This window comes from Ceratotherium simum, chromosome 26 (genome assembly GCF_057802395.1).
Source record: "Ceratotherium simum simum isolate JZ-2026a chromosome 26, ASM5780239v1, whole genome shotgun sequence".
Lineage (NCBI taxonomy): Eukaryota > Metazoa > Chordata > Mammalia > Perissodactyla > Rhinocerotidae > Ceratotherium > Ceratotherium simum.
Genome location: NC_141925.1, coordinates 26,688,089 through 26,706,025, shown reverse-complemented (window position 1 = coordinate 26,706,025; position 17,937 = coordinate 26,688,089). Strand labels below are relative to the sequence as shown.

The following is a 17,937-nucleotide window of genomic DNA, read 5'->3' as shown; positions in this document are numbered from 1 at the left end:
TATCGGGACAACTGACAACATCTAAATATAGACTATAAATTAGATAAAAGTATTGCATCAATGTGAAATTTTCTGAATTTGACAACCGTACTGTAGTTATGTAAGAAAATATTCTTATTCTTAGGAAATATTAAAAGGCAAAGGGGCATGATGTATGCAACCAATTCTCAAATTATAAATAAATAAATAATACAATACAGTGTGTGTGTGTGTGTGTGTGTGAGAGAGAATGATAAAACAAAAGTAAATCTGGTGAATATATTTTACACACACACACACACACACACACACACACACACACACACAGCAAGAGAGGGAGGCAGCGGGAAGGGGACATAATTATGGCCAAATGTTAAAAATTAGTGAATCTGGGAAAGGATATACAGGAGTCCTCTGTATTACTCTTGCAACTTTTCTGTTCAGTTTTAAATTATTTTAAAAGAAAAAGAAAAAGGACCATGGATATTGCTCCACTACCACTGTTCTTTGTTTCACCTAAAAATATGACGAAAGGTATGAACTCTGTTTCCAGGAAAATCAACTTGCATCAACACACATAAGTTTACATGTTATTTTAGGGAGTTCAAAGACATTGTAAAGTACACGCAGGTTAAGAACCACTGCTCCATTATTTTCCAACATTTAGTATTGCAAAAGAGAATTCTGCAGCAAGCATAATTTTTGTTCCTTTGTAGGTAACCTATTTTTTTCTGCCTCAATATATGTAGGTTTTTTTTCAGGATCCTTGAAACTTAAAACATACCACCAAAAATATGTCTAGGTATAGACATTTTTTCATAAAGTTCTCTAGACTCGGTTGAGCTCTTTTATTCTTCAGGTCATTTTCAGCCTTGGAAACTTCAACGACAAATTTGATTAATGCTTCTGTTCAATTTCTTCTGGTTTCTCCTTTGGAGATTTCTATTATTCATTGGTTAAATCTCAATTTTCTTTCTTTCATATATGTAATTTTCTCTTACCTATCATTTTCATCTCTGTCCTTTCACTGTGCATTCTGGAAGAATATCCCAAGTGTGCTCGCCATATCATTAATTTGATTTTTTTGTAGTATCAATTCTGCCCTTTATCACAAGCTCCCTCTACTCCAGACATGCTGTTCACTTGCAGCTGTGACATGAGAGTGGATAAGGAAAGACACAGGGGCATAGAAAGAGGGGAGATGACAGGGTTAGCATTTTTGGCAGACCAGCTAACAACTCTAACTTCCTGATTTTCTAGTCAGGGCAGCCCCTACAATCTGGAGTTAGGGATGAGTATAGTAAAGGTGGAGTCAAAGCCTTTGTTCTGCCCTCTTTAAGGCCGTTGGTAATCTTTAAGAAAGTGATCTGAATGTGGTCCTCAATGCAGTCAATGATAAACTTAGTGGAAAATTTCCCCATTCTTTAGCATGGAGTTTTTCATATCTTTATTTTACAATGATGTTCCTTTTTATCAGGGTATCTTTATGGAATTCTTTTTAAGGTAATTGGAAGAAGCTATTTCAGGCACTGGTAATCTGATACCAAGTTAACCCAGAAGTGTCTTCTCCTATAGATTCCCCTGAATAAGAGCACAGGGGAAAAGATTACTTCTAATAATTCTGGTTTATTATATTCCCATTTATAGATACTAGGTTTTCTAAGAGTTGGTTATCATTGTTTAGCACAATCATTTATGAATGTTCAGAATAGGTATTTATTGACATAAAGAGAATTGATTTCTTTCTTTAAAATTCCTAGGGAAACTGTGTAAATAGCTACCCAACCAAACTTCTTAGCTGCAAGCATTCTCTCACTCTCAAAAGGCAGTCTCACTAATGAAGGCAGAAAGAGAAAGAGGAGAGGAACCTTGGAACCTGCTTCTTTTGTTTAAGAGACTGGATTCCCCATAGGCCTTTAGATGGCATCACAGGTGCTAAAGAAGACAATTAAAATATATTAAACCATGAATGGCACAAGTAAGGAATACATGCTCGTACATATCACAAAGGGGCTCCTTTGACATTTGATCGAGGTAAGTAAAAGACAAATAAGAGGAAGACCTGCTTTATATAGCAAATATGAGCGCATGAAACTCACTACTCTCCAGAGGATTTCTGGCAAAAAACATAAATTATTGGGATAAATTTATGAATGATAGTGCCAAAACGCTGAAGGAGAAGATGAGAAAGATTTGATTTTGAAGGATGAGAGAAAGGACACCCTCTTTCTGTGGCTATTTCCTTGGGGGAATCTCAGACTTTTAGACTGACCCTGTGGACAAAGTCCTGGGTTCCTAAAACCAGTTTTTATCCCTTTAAAAAACAGTGGAAAAATTTCTGTCATCGTATCATTACCTTATTTTTTCCAATTTGTCTCTTCTCTCCAATTACCTACATCTTCCTCCTGGATACAAACCAGGTCTCTGCTACTCTCGAAACAACTAGAAGGTGTTATGCCTAGAGCAACTGTTTAGTAATTACCTGCTTAATAATCGAAGCCTTAAAATGATACATCCAAACACATACTGAGGTATTCTGAGAGATGGCAAAATGCACTACTCTGAACCTCCTTATATATTCTTTATAGAATGCCTGAAGGAAACAATTCTGCCTACTTTCAAAATTAAGGCAAAATACTTTGAAGTTCAGAGATGAGGTGGATGGTCAGTCCTGAGCTAGGCTCAGGAGCTCAGAAATCAAGGGTCCCAGGCTCTTCCCTTCTCTTTCTTCTGTCCTTTTCAGTGTGTCTGACATCTTCTCTTATGATCACAAAGTGGTTGCAGCAGAGCCAAGCATAATGTTCTTTCACAGCAAAGTTCAAAAGCTGGAAGGGAGGGGTAAGCTTTCTTCAAACATTTCTTTATTTTCTCAGAAAGCTAAATGACTCCCAGAAAACCCCTAGCAGACATTTCCTTATATGGCATTGTCTAGAAAAAACTGGTCACATGGTTATCCCACCTACAAGAGAGTCTGTAAAAATTAATATGAGGAATTTGTAGCTTATTTTTTAAGAGATAGTTCCTACCAACAAGAAAGAGGGAACAGGCAATCAACAGTGTCTAACACTTCTAGCAACAGTTCCTATGCCTTATATCCTGTGGTCTTCATTACCAGAAAGGAATCACCTTTCTACCCCCAGGACCAATTCAAAAACTCCAGGGAAGGACCCTTATTTGCCTGGGTTGAGTCAGGTTCCCACTCCTGAACCAATCTGCTATGACCCTCAGAGGGGTCATCATGCTAGAATGTTGTCAACTCAATACCACCACCACTCCTATCAAAGGCTGGGAATTATGTTTCCCAGAATCCCCTTCCCTACATGGTTCCAGGTTAGAATTTGCCAATGAGAGGAACTCACATAGAACTTGAAAGGCAGAAATCAAGTCATTACTCTTGGGAGATCATGGTCAACATTTAGCGAATTCCTTAGCTAAAACTGGTTCGCTGATTTGATTAGATTCAAAGGTGGTAAATGGGACAATAGCAGGCCATGGTACATGAGGCAAAACAGTTACTTAATTTATCACCCATAGTCACGTGCTCATAAAATACAAGGCTTCAGGTAAACGAGTAACGGCTACAATAGAAAGTAACAGTGGAAATAGAGAACAAAAGAATATAGGACTGTGGAGTTGATTCTAAAATGTCCTGGAGAACTTGGGGGGGAAAGGGTGATAAACTGAGGGATTTAAATTCCCACCTCAAGTCCTGATATGGAACCAGAAAGCTTCTATGGATGCCCCGAATGCCCTTATCACTTACAACCACTGGATCAAGATTTTTTTAAAAACCAAGTTCAAAGTGTAATCCTGCAGGTGGTTGAATACCAACACTAATTGAATTGACAGCCATGTATATTAAAGTTAAGGCACTGACTGAAAGAACAAGACTCTGAAAATTAAGATATGTGGGAAGATTCTGATGAAGCTGAGGATCTTGAATCCTCACATTTTGCTGAGCCTTACGTATCAGTCAGGATTTAGTCAGGGACGTAAAGCCACCATGATTATTTCTATAGGAAGCTACTGCCTTTGCGCAGCTACCACCTCTGTGGGTCAGCTGCCAAGGGTGTGGTGGTGGACCAGGAGCCACTCTTGGTCAACAGGGCCAGAACTCAGGCGGAAGAGCCGGATGTGGAAGGGAGAAGACCAAGGACAAGTACAACAATATCAGGCACCTCTGTGTCTATCACTGCGTCTGCCTGAGAAGACCTCCAGGAAGAAACAGCCACTGCTTTACTTCTACCTCCTAAATGTCAAATAAGTTCCTCTATGGACCAACTCTGTCCTAGAACCATACCAGGAAGAGAATTCTGGGAAAGGTAGTTAACCAAGTTGACAACAGAACAATCCAAGAAACCTACAAGGTGATCAACCTTCCCAGATTACTCAAGACTGTCTCAGTTTTAGCACTGAAAGTCCTACATCCCCGGAAACGCCTCAGTCCTGGGCAAACCAGCATAGTCGGTCATCCTACCTTCCTTGCCAACAGAGGCAGTCTTTTTTCGCTGTCTGAAAAAGCTGGCATCCTCTTGCCAAAAGAACCTTTAATGACCTCTCTTGAGGCAATCTCCTGGCAGGAGAATATTGATCCACCCACTACCTCTTATTGCTTCTAAAGTTATAACTAGACTTAAATCCCAGCAGGCCTCAAAGAGATGAACACAAAGTCTGACCCAAAAAGAAGTTCTGTACACACCAAAAGAAGTGAAAGATTTTGCCCTTTTGTATCTGCAAAACCTAGGTAAAGTGTAGGAATCATAATAATGTTATTAGACCAGAACAGAAGAAATGTAATGTTGGATCAATCCAAATTTATTGATATGGGTACATTAACAAGAGATTTTGCATGCAATGTGTTAGCTTGAGTACCTGGGAATAACTCTTAACAATTTCTTCAATTGGTTGACTGAAACCTGAAGCCAACAGTGGCTTACATTAAATGAAGTTTAGATGTCAGAACTTCCTTGGTATACAGTAAAGAAAAGTTATACAAAAGCTTAGAAAACAAGGAACACTGGGGTGTATTTAATATGTATGACTGACCTGCTCACTTACTCCCTAACTATACCCCAGGATGCTCCAGAGAACTCACTCCTTTGCCAAGCCTCTGAGAATACATCAGCAAAGGGTGCAAAAGCATCCCTTAAAAAGCTCTTCAGTACTTTCTCTCTGCAGGCTAGAAATAACAGTGGGAAAGGCTACCAATGAAATAGACTCCTTGAACTCAAGGAGGGAAGATCTCAGAGTGGCCGGAGCCAAATGGTGGCATATAACTACTAGAAATAAGGGGCACATGGTTACACCTTATACCCACGTGCAGAGGTAGAGTAGGAAAACACAATGGTGTGACCTGTAGAGATCTTTGGTGGTAGCTAACTGATCATGGTCCCTAGGACTAAAATACACGGGCAGCCTACTGAAGCCACATTTCAGAGGTTATACCAGAACTGCTCTTCTCTATCAAAATATTAAGTCAAAAGCAACAGTGTATTCCTAGAGAGACTGCAGAGATTAGTGCCACCAACAAAAACTTGAAAGATATTGGGTGATACTTAATGAAGTAGCGACTCCTATTACACTTGCTGTTCCAGATGTGTTAACTTTACTAGAGCTATCAACATAGCTCCTAATATCTAGTATGTAGTTATTGATCAAGCAAACACTTCTTTCTCTGTACCTGTTAGTAAAGACCATCAGAAGTAACATCTTACCAGAGGGCTACATCAACTCTCCAGCATTTGGTCATAATCTACAGGGACCTTGATCATCGCACTATTGCACAAGATAGCACACTGATCTATTACACTGATGACATGTTAGCTCTTTCCCCAACTGAATGCAGACTGATATAGTCATAAAGTACTGTCACAGCCACTGGAGGCTTACCTCTGTAAGCCTGTAATTGGCATTTCTTACATAAGGCAGAATCCCTGTGAACTGAGACATACTCCAACTATTGTCTACAAGAGCCTCATATCAGAATATAGCTGTTTTGGCTGCAGAAATAGTCTTCTTCCTATGTCTAAGATTTATTTTGCCAATGACAATCATTTTATTGAGCACCTACTAATAGTCAAATATTAAGTTTGGGGCTCAGGATACAAAATGCATATTATGTGGTTCTTGCCTTTGAAAAATCCTTAGTCTAAAAGCAGAAGCATATAATATAAACAATTATAATACAGTGTGATCACTGCAAGAATAAAGGCAGGTACAAAGTATAGCAGAACGACCTGTGGTGCAGAAGACGTGTCATTTGAGCTGAATCTTAAAGGACAAAGTTGTAAGACAAAGAGGAGGAGAAGAAAGACAATCAAGACAGAGGGAACAAGTGCAAAGGTATGGAGGTATAAGAATGTGCTAAGAGAACGAAAGGCAGGTAGTGTGGTGTGGCTAGAAGAATAAAAAGAGATGAGGCCGAAGAGGAAGATGGAAGGCAGAAGAAGAGTCTTAATACTATTCTAAGGAGTTCCATTATGGTTAGAATGCAGAGTCTCAAAAGACCACTGCTCTCATCCAAACAAGAAAACATAAACTTCTTACTTTTCTGAAGAGCCATCAAAGAGCAGTGGATGCAAAGAAGCCCAAATGAACCAAATTCCAGAGAAGGATGAAGGATGAGTTCTTCAAAGGTAAGCAAAAACCCTCTTTCCATCTTGAATCAACTGCCTAGTCTGGGTATAGGTGGGCAGAAAAGCAGGCTTACCAAAGGTGAAAAATTTTGCTAAGACAAAAAAAGGGCAAACTTTTAGAGACATTGCAGACTGGTATGACGGACTAGAATCTGGAAGAGCCCCAAGTGTAAAAACGAATCTCTCAGTCTGACAATTGTACTCCAAGGGAATTCTGCTGAGTAAGTGGCAGTGAAAGCAGAGCTGGAAAGCAGAAACAGATCTCCCAATTGTGTGTGGTGCTCAGGTTCTAGGGCCCTGCTGCAGCTGCAATCCTGAGGTGAAATAAACGAATTTAAACTTTAACACAATTCCCTGCCAGCTGAAATCTTGAAAAAAATCAAAGAAATCAACACTTTATCTACAGCACACAGGAAACTGTGGGTTGGGCTAAAGGCCAGGTCGCCATAAAATCTCATTTGAATCCAGAGTAAACTGTAATTAAAACGGCTGCTCAGCTCCAGCTCACCCTGACTCACTGAAATTTGAATGATCTGCCAGTTACCTTAGCTGCCTGACAGAGTAAAGAATATGCCCTCTCTGGGAAAAATAAAACAAAAATATTATCTAGTTTATTCTCTACATTTCTTTTATACAAAAGGTCCAGTATGAAATCAAAACTTCTAAGACGTGAAGAAGCAAAGAAGTATAACTCATAATTAAGAAAAAAAAGTCAAGAGAGAGACCCAAGGACAAGAAATTTTAAATAATTATTACAAATATGTTAAAAGAACTTAGAGGAAAAAAATGAACAGAATGGGTGAAGAGAGAGAGGATTCCAGCAGTAAAATGGAAATTCCAGAACTGAAAAATAAATTATCTGAAATGAAGACACTGGATGGGTTTAACAGCAGACTAGACACAGCAGAAGAAAGGATCAATGAATTCAAAGATAGGTTAATTGAAAACTAATCAAAGCTGAGGCCCAGGCTGGAGATGGCAAAAGAGCGGATCAATGAACTTGGCACATTATAGCCAAACAGCTGAAAACTAAAGATAAAAAGAATCTTACAGCAGTCAAAAAAAACCCAACTACATTCATAAGAATTTTAGCTGACTTCCCATCAAAAACAATGGAAGTCAATAAAATAACATCTTTTAAGTGCTGAAAGAAAAAAAAAAAAACAAAAACACAAACAACTCTTCCCAAAAAATGTGTCAACCTAGAACGATATACCTAGCAAAATATTTTCATAAAATGGAGAAATAAAGACATTTTCAGGTAAACAAAAGCTGAAAGAATTAGTAGCCAGCATATCCTTACTATAAGAAATGCTAAAAGAAGTTCATTAGGGTGAAGAGAAATGATTCCAGATGAAAATCTGGATCTTCAGAAAAGATGAAAGAGACCATTTATGGCCCATAAAGCATAAAATATTTACTATCTGGCGTTTTACAGAAAAAGTTTGCAGCTCTTGTCAGAGAGCAACTACTATAAACAAACAAAAAAAGAAGTACAGCTAACAAGGGGAGATCAGAGCCAAAACAGGAGAGAAAAGGGAATACTAAAACATTAGTTAATGCAAAAGAAGGCAGGAAAAGAGAAACAAAGGGACAAAGACAGATGGTCCAAATAGAAAACAAACTGTAAGATGGCAGACTTAAACCCAACCAGGTGAATAATTACATTAAATGTAAATGGATTAAATGCTCCATTTATAGCCAGAGATTATAAAATGAGATTAATAAACAAGACCAGCTACATCTGTTTATAAGCAACATATGTACTTGAAATATAAAGACACAGATTAAGAGTAACAGGATGAAAAAATATACCATGTATACGGTATGCATAAAAACAATGTTGTGGCTATGTTTATATCAGACAAAGTAGATTTCTAGAGAGTAACTGACATCAGAGATGATTGAGAGATATTTCACAACAATAAAAGAGTTAATTCTTCAAGAAGTTATAAAAGGGTATGCTCCTAATAATATAGATTCAAAACACATGAAGCAAAAAAAAAAAATTTCTTTTGCTAGAAATCAAAAGAGAAATAGACAAAATCATATTTCCCAAAATTGATAAAATTGGACAAAAAAAATCAATAAGAATTAGAAGATTTGAGCAACACTATGAAACAACTTAACCTAACTGATATTTATAGAACTCTGCAACAACTGCAGAATACATATTCTCTCAAGTGAACACGTGACACCATATGCTGCCCCTAAAGCAATTTTCAATATATTTCAAAGGACTGAAACCATACTGTGTGTGTTTTCTGACCATAGTGGAATTAAATTAGAAACCAACAACAAAAAGATAACTAGAAAATCTTTAAATATTTGAAAAGTAAATGCCATTCTAAGAAGTCTGGGCTTTATCCCCTAGTACCAGTGGAGCTATTCAAGGATTTTATGCAAGGGAATGATACATTCAGATGTGAGCTTTTAAAAAATAATTTTCACTGAAAATAAAAAATGTAGTAGAAGAAGAATGACTAAACACACTCACATACAAAAAGAGGAATAAGCCATAACCCATATGAGAAACTAGGAGAAACTGATGTAGGGCAGCTGAAAGGAAAGAGGATTGACTCAAGATATTTTCAAATGTAGAATCAAGACTTGGTGACCAATTAATTACATGTGATCTGCAAAGCTAGATAATCTCAACCTTAACTAACTTTGATGACTGGATAAATAGGAATGCCATGTACGGAGATAGGAAAACCAGAGAGAAGCAGTTTTTGCTGGGTATAGGAACTAAAAAAGAGAAGTGTGCAATACAGGCTCTACTTTTAATGCAAGAACATCGATTCCAACTGCTGCAGCTTCTTACTGTTTGGTTCAGGGATTTAACCCAACTCCCAGCTCACTAAATTATCTTTAAGGTCCTTCTTCTCTGCCACTGTGGGTTCTGCACCCTGATATCTGCTTTTCCATTTCAGCACTTGCTCTTCCTTAGTACTATCTACTCAGGTTTTCAACTAGAATACCAACTGGGTATTCCATTCACACTTGGATCTGCTTTTCGGCTCATTCTTCAGATTTGGTAAACAGATCTTTGAACTGTTTTTGGCTTGACCCATGTGCCCTTAGGACTCCTCATATCTGCCCACTGACTCAGAGACACTGCAAATGTAGATGAACACAGCCTTATCTCACCTCTACCCTGGATTCCTGCTCAGTTTACTGAACAGTTCCATCCAGCTTCTGCCTATAAGGGAACAAGTTTGCACAATATGTTCAATCACCGACACTGAATTTGAGGTCCTTGTGAGCATCCAGGTGGAGATACACAGAAGGCAGTTGGCAATAATGAGGCTGGGGTTCAGGAAAGAGATCCACTGGGAGACACAGATTTATCATCAGCAGCATAGGTTGTAATTAAGGCCACATGAGAGGATAAGCTTGATCAAGGAGACTATAAAGCAGAAGTCCTTAATCTGATGGGCTTCAGGGGCACCTATGAATCCACTGAAAGTGTGGGTAAAATTTTGTGTATGTATGTATCTGTATTTCTAAGGTAGGGATCCATACGTTTCATCAGATTCTCAAATTGGTCTGCAAATCTAAAAAGATTAAAAACCTATGGGGGAGGAAGAAGGCTAAAGACGTAACCTAAAGGGCATTATTTACTGAAATGTGCAACGATTTGGGGATTAGAGACTATGGTGGGAAAGGGTAAGGAATATGTTAGTTATATTTACTGAAATGTGCAACGATTTTGGGATTAGAGACTATGGTGGGAAAGGGTAAGGAATATGCTGGTGTTTCATCTCCAATTTACCATCTGAGTCACAGCAAACATGAAGCACATGATTTTCTATTCAAAATTGGGCAATATGTCCCCAAAACATGCTGACTCAAACACCAGTACTTTTAGACTACCCAGAATTGTATAAAAACCAGCACTTTTAGGCCTGGAGCTTTGGATTCTATATTCCCAGTCAAAACGTGAATTTTTTCTTACTCCCACCCCATAAACAATGGGAACAATCTCCCCAGCCATCTTTTTCTCTGGAGCCCATCTCATGTCACAGCTGACAATCGAAGATCACTTTTTAAGCATTACTTTATGGACATTCATGATCATCAATGCTGGATATATTAGCATTTGAGTTTTTACAGGCAAAAAGGCTTTGAAAATACATAGGATTTGGATTGCAAAAAGGTCTATGAAACGCAACCCCACAAAACAAGAATGTCACCTTGTATGTATTATCACAAAGTGCTCAAAAATGCAATTATAGTTCACGCTTTACCTTTTTTTCCTCAAAATTATTTGTCACTTTAGAGACTGAGATGGGGAGGGGAAAAAGTTTTTTTCCCAGTGTGCATTTTGAAACCCTTTCAAAAGCCACAAACGTGTTATGAAACAACTTCTCTAGTCACATGGATTCAAACCACAGCATTCTTCCCAATCTACCGCTCAAGCAAGCCAAGAATAATCTAGCCAGCCAACTTGCATGTAAGAAAACTATAATGTCTACTGCCTGGGAAATCTCTAAACATCATTTGTACATGTACCTTGGCTTATAAAAACCATTTCAATACTGTACAAAGGAGAAAGCTATGAATTACTAATTACCAAGAGATTATCAAGGACTACTGATGGGCACTTTATCTTTAGCAGAATGTAGTTCACAAAATTTTAACACATAAAAAACTTTTTTAAAACCTAAGAGATGGTTCATATATTCTTTTGAACATATACATATAGGTAATAACTGGAAAATGTTCAATTACATTAATCAATGAAACCTACTAAAGTTATCAAAAATCTAAAATAACCTGTATTATGCTGGTAGTTCAAAAAATTAAAAAAACATTTTTTATCAACATATATCAAGCACCTTAAAAAATTTCAGATACTTTGAGACCTAGTTTAATGCTACTGTTATTAGTCTAATCTCTAAAAAAAAGTCTAAAATGTCATATGTGCAAAGATGTTCATTGTAGCACAATCTGTCAAAGAGAAAACTGTAAACGACAAAAGAAAAATGGTAAAATGAATTACAGAACCTATACCAGGGAAACACACTTTTTGTTTGTTCTTTCATTCATGCACTTACTGCTGTTTCAGAAAGGCCCATTTGGTGATATATTATATAACCATGAAAAATTATGTTTAAAAAGCATGTGCACAATGTGAAAATGCTCACGAATATCAAGAGGAAAGGACTGGATACAAAATTGTGTGTGTACAAAGGTAAGATTGTAAGACGTGTAATCTTACCTTTGTTTAACAACATGCAGAGAAGGAAGAGAAATCCATCAAAATTTTATTTTGATACAGGTGAATTTTATTCTCTTATCTTTTTAATTTTATAAGTTTTATATACTGAGCTTATATTTTTATAATAAAATGTTTATACATATGAAAAGTATAAAAAGGACAAAGATTATTTAAAAAATAAAAAATCTGCCTTCATACATGTTTTACCACAAGATAGCTCTTCCTGTATAGCCACTAATGAATAGAAAAAGAAAAATGACAGTAATACCTAAGAGAAAAAAAATCCACATGGAAATTAACTTCACGAAATATAAATTTGTTTGTCAATTAAAGGTACCAAAAGAAAGACAGAATAAAAAGATGATATATTATAAGGTTGCAGGAAGGAGAGGACACTGACGTAAACAGGAGAATACCAGAGAAAGGCAAGAATTTTAATCATGAAACTCAACAGCCTATCAGTGAACTTATGCTAACATGGCTGTCTTGTTTAAACTGTCATTTCAAAAAAGAATACATCTAGAGACAGAAAGAAGAATTGTGGTTGCCAGGGGCTCGAGGGATGGGTAATGGGTAATGAGAATGTAGTTTCAGTTTCAAAAGATGAAAAAAGTTCTGGAGATGGATGGTGGGGACGGTTACACAATAATGTGAATGTACTTAATGCCACTGAACTGTACACTTATAATTGTTAAGAGAGTAAATTTTGTTATGTATATTTTACCACAATTAAAAAAAGAATACAGGGGCTGGCCTAGTGGCATAATGGTTAAGTTTGCGCACTCTGCTTCTGTGGCCCAGGTTTCGCAGCTTTGGATCCCAGGCATGGACCTACGCATCGCTTATCAAGCCATGCTGTGGCAGGCATCCCACATATAAAGTAGAGGAAGATGGGCATGGATGTCAGCCCAGGGCCAATCTTCCTCAGCAAAAAGAGGAGGATTGGCAACAGATGTTAGCTCAGGGCTAAGCTTCCTCACCAAAAAAAAAAAAAAAAAAAAGAATACATTAAGGTCTGATTTGAAGTAGATTCAACTGGTAAGTTATATATTCAGAATAGCTCTTTGTGTTTGCAGCTTTTCTGAAACAGTATTTTATAAAGATGTGAGCAGAACTTAAAAGAAAAAGCTGTATTAATAGCACCTTTCTCTTAAGCAGAGGGTAGCATATTGCACCTGTTTACTAATTCTTCTAATGTACCCAATGTTTAGGTTCAAGTATCAAGAAAGTATGCCTCATCCAAAGAAAGGTTTAAAAGTAAAGTAGCCATTAGATTCAAAGAAAAAAGAAACGAGATGTAAGTGAGGTCACTAATAATCTTGGTGTTCACGCAAATTTGTGGTAATCAATTACGAGAATAAATCCCCCCAAAAGTAAACACCATTCGTGGAAATTGGGCAAAACGAAGAACTGTCCCCAGAGTTCCTGGGAAGAGCCACAGTTATCCTTAAAATGCAGTGGAAGATTTCTGATGATGAAGCATTCTACAAATAGAATTCTTCTATTTTAAAATAATTTTCTGATAAGAAAAAAGCAAGAAACAAAATAGGAAAAAACTTTTCAGGACCCAAATTCCACACCAAGTTTTCTCAATTCCCTTTAAAAATCTTACTTACCCTTCTAGTGTTTTCAAGGATTTTGGGATCAGGTTTCCCATAGTTAGGTGGATTGGCGTACGGGTCATATCCAAGCTTGGCAAGCATGGGTGCGATCACTGCCATGTCTTGTAAAACATCTGGAGGTATCTTCCCCACCCATTTTGACAGCGCTCCCACATTGACTGGCTGGATGACTTGGTCTGTAGATCTCTCCACTCTGAAAACAATATAATGTAAATGAATATTTATGTAGAATACAAAAAAATAGTGTTAAAAGACAGGTGGAAATTATTTTTGATAACTTTAAAAATTGTAAGTGTCTGGATTATAAAGCTATTGAGAAAGAGGGCACTAATCAGGCTTAACACTATTTACCAGACTTTTTTTAATTTTCTAAATTTGACAATGATTATTGGCAACCTCAGATTCCTAGAAATAGGAAAAAGGGTCAGCTAAAAACATCTGCACAAAATGTGTTGACGCTTTAATTACAACATTCAGAAAAAAATAACAAAGATAAGAATGTTTAGCAAAAGTCAACTTACTCAAAATGCATGATAAATAAATAAATAAATAAGATGGATTGATGAATGACTACAGAGACAGATGTACTGATACGTGATAAAGCAAATACAGCAAAATGTTAATTGTAGCTGGTGAGTATGATTCTTTCAATTCTTTGTATGTTTGAAATTTTTCATAATAAAATTTAGGGGAGAAATAGCCAACCATAATCCACTAAGAATGCAAAATATTCATTTGTTCTATTTTTCTGTTGACCTCCTGAAGAACATTATTTTCTAAGAAAGAAAAAGAAGTGCCGTTTATGATTTTCAATATTACAGAATAAATGTGTTCTACCTCTTGACATGGAAATTTACTTTAAGCTTGTAATGATTACATTCACTATATTTGACTAAGTCATAATCTTAGGATAAAATATAACATAAAATGACATCTAGGTTTAAATTGGATCTGAATTAGCATATTTTGGTCAAACGACTATAAAACAAAAGTGTCAGGAGAGTTTTACATCATAATACATAAGAAATCATTCAAACATAGTATTCTAAAGATGATAAAAACCCTTTATCTTTAAGTAAATGACCTCTCCCAGCAGATAATCTTTATCTGATGAAGAATCCCTCAAAGGGCATCCACTCCTAAAACAACAGTGAAGAGAAAATGAAATGATTCTTTCCTGGGATGCTGTGAGGCCACAACTTGAGGTTTCCTTCCTGCCTCAATGGCCACATTGTTTTTCCTCTCTTAAAAACTTCTCCAGGATTCCACTTAGCCCACTGCTCTCTTCATTCTATACATTTTCCCTACATGGCTTCATCTCTAACGGTCTTTGCTTAACATTATTTACCTGTGTAAAGAACATCCTGGTTTGTCCAGGACAGGTCCAGTTTATACCTATTGCCCCAGCTTAATTACTAATAGCACGTCCCACACACTCTCATAAATGCTCAAGGTTGTATGATAAAGTATACGATCACCCTACCCATATACCCTACACATACCTCAAAACTAAGATGTTCCTTTACACTTATGAATGCTCCAACACAGGAGCACCAAAGTATATAAAGCGACTATTAAGTGACATAAAGGGAGAAATTGACAGCAACACAATAGTAGTAGGGGATCTCAATACCCCACTTACATCATTGGATAGATCATCCAGACAGAAAGTCAACAAGGAAACAGTGGCCTTAAATGAAATACTAGACGAGACAGACTTAATAGATATATACAGAACATTCCATCCCAAAACAGCAGAATACACATTCTTCTCAAGTGCACATGGAACATTCTTAAAGATAGACCACGTGGTGGGAAACACGGCAAGCCTCAACAAATTTAAGAAGATGGAAATCATATCAAGCATCTTTTCTGGACATAATGCTATGAAGTTAGAAATCAACTACAAGAAAAAGGCTGAGAAAGTCACAAATATGTGGAGACTAAACAACATGCTACTAAACAACCATTGGATCAATGAAGAAATTAAAGGAGAAATCAAAAAATACTTGGAGACAAATGCAAACGAAAATACAACATACCAACTCATGGGATGCATAAAAGCAGTGCTAATGCAGAAATTTTTAGCAATACAGGCCCACCTCAACAAAGAAGAAAAATCTAAAATAAGTAATCTTAAACTACATCTAACAGAACTAGAAAAAGAAGAACAAACAAAGCACAAAGTCAGCAGAAGGAGGAAAATTTAAAAAGTTAGAGCAGAAATAAATGAATAAATGAAATAGAGACTAAAAAAATAGAAAGAATCAATGAAACTAAGAGCTGGTTCTTTGAGAAGATAAACAAAATTGACAAACTCTTAGCCAGACTCACTAAGAAAAAAAGAGAGAAGGCTCAAATAAATAATATCAGAAAGAATGAGGAGACATTACAACAGATACCACAGAAATACAAAGGATTATAAGAGAATACTATGAAAAACTATGTGCCAACAAATTGGATAACCTAGAAGAAACAGATAAATTCTTAGGTTCATACAACCTCCCAAAACTGAATCAAGAAGAAACAGAGAATCTGAATAGACCAATAGCAAGTAAACAGATTGAAACAGTAATCAAAAACCTCCCCAAAACAAAAGCAGGACCATATGGCTTCTCTGGAGAATTCTACCAAACTTTCAAAGAAGATTTAAAACGTATCCTTCTCAAACTGTTCCAAAAAATTGAAGAAGACAGAATGCTTCCTAACTCATTCTATGAGGCAAACATAACCCTGATACCAAAACCAGACAAGGACAACACAAAGAAGGAAAATTAAAGGCTACTCTTGCTGATGAAGATAGATTCAAAACTCCTCAACAAAATATTGGCAAATTGAATACAGCAATACATTAAAAGGATCATACACCATGATCAAGTTGAATATATACCAGGGACACAGGGGTGGTTCAACATTCACAAATCAATCAATGTGATACACCCCATTAACAAAATGAGGAATAAAAATCACACGATCATCTCAATAGATGCAGAGAAAGCATCTGACAAGATCCAACATCCATTTATGCTAAAAAAAACTTTCAATAAAATGGATATAGAAGGAAAGTACATCAATATAATAAAGGCCATATATGACAAACCCACAGCCAACATCACACTTAATGGTGAAAACCTAAAAGCCATCCCTCTGAGAACAGGAACAAGACAAGGGTGCCCACTCTCACCACTCCTATTCAACACAGTACTGAAAGTTTTGGCCAGAGCAATCATGCAGGAAAAAGAAATAAAAAGTATCAAAGCTGGAAAGGAAGAAGTGAAACTCTTACTGTTTGCAGAAGACATGATTCTATATATAGAAAACCCTAAAGAATCCACCAGAAATATTAGCTATTAGAAATAATGAACAACTACAGCAAAGTTGCAGGGTACAAAATCAACTTACAAAGATCAGTTGCATTTCTATACACTTAGAATGAACTAACAGAAAGAGAACTCAAGAATACAATCCCATTTACAGTCTCAACAAAGAGAATCTAGGAATAAACTTAACCAAGGAAGTGAAAGACCCATACAGTGAAAACTACAAGACATTTTTGAAAGAAATCAAAGATGACATAAAGAAATGGAAAAATCTTCCATGCTCATGGATTGGAAGAATAAACATAGTCAAAATGTCCATATTACTTAAACAATCTACAGATTCAATGCAATCCCAATCAGAATCCCAATGACAATCTTCACAGAAATAGAACAAAGATTCCTAAAATTTATATGGAACAATGAAAGACCCCAAATAGCCAAAGCAATCCTGAGAAAAAAGAACACAGCTGGAGGCATCACAATCCCTGACTTCAAAATATACTACAAAGCTATGGTAATCAAAACAGCATGGTACTGGCACAAAAACAGACGCACAGATCAACGGAACAAAATTGAAAGCCCAGAAATAAAACTACACCTCTACAGACAGCTTATCTTTGGTGAAGGAGACAAGAACATAAAATGGAGACAAGAAAGTCTCTTCAATAAACAGTGCTGGGAAAACTGCACAGCCACATGCAAAAGCATGAAAGTAGACCATTATCTTATGCCATATACAAAAATTAACTCAAAATGGATTAAAGATTTGAATGTAAGACCTGAAATCATAAAACTCCTAGAAGAAAATACAGGTAGTACACTCTTTGACATCAGTCTCAGCAGCATCTTTTCGAATACCATGTCTACTCAGGCAAGGGAAACAAAAGAAAAAATAAACAAATGGGACTACATTAGACTAAATAGCTTCCGCACAGCAAAGGCAAGCATCAACAAAATGAAGACAATCCACCAACTGGGAGAAAATACTTGCAAATCATATATCTGACAAGGGGTTAATCTCCAAAATATATAAAGAACTCATACAACTCAACAACAAAAAACCAAACAACCTGATCAAAAAATGGGCAAAGGATATGAACAGACATTTTTCCAAAGAAGATATACAGATGGCCAACAGGCACATGAAAAGATGTTCA

At 36.6% G+C, this 17,937-nt stretch overlaps 1 protein-coding gene across 2 annotated transcripts in view; it reads right to left on the bottom strand.

Moving 5' to 3' along the window:
* TPST1 (tyrosylprotein sulfotransferase 1) overlaps nucleotides 1-17,937 on the bottom strand; it is a 140,241-nt gene that overhangs the window by 44,870 nt on the left and 77,434 nt on the right. For both annotated transcript variants that reach the window (XM_087417400.1, XM_087417401.1), the window contains exon 3: nucleotides 13,455-13,653. In XM_087417400.1, the coding sequence (XP_087273526.1) occupies nucleotides 13,455-13,653 (199 nt within the window). The remainder of the gene's footprint in view (nucleotides 1-13,454; nucleotides 13,654-17,937) is intronic.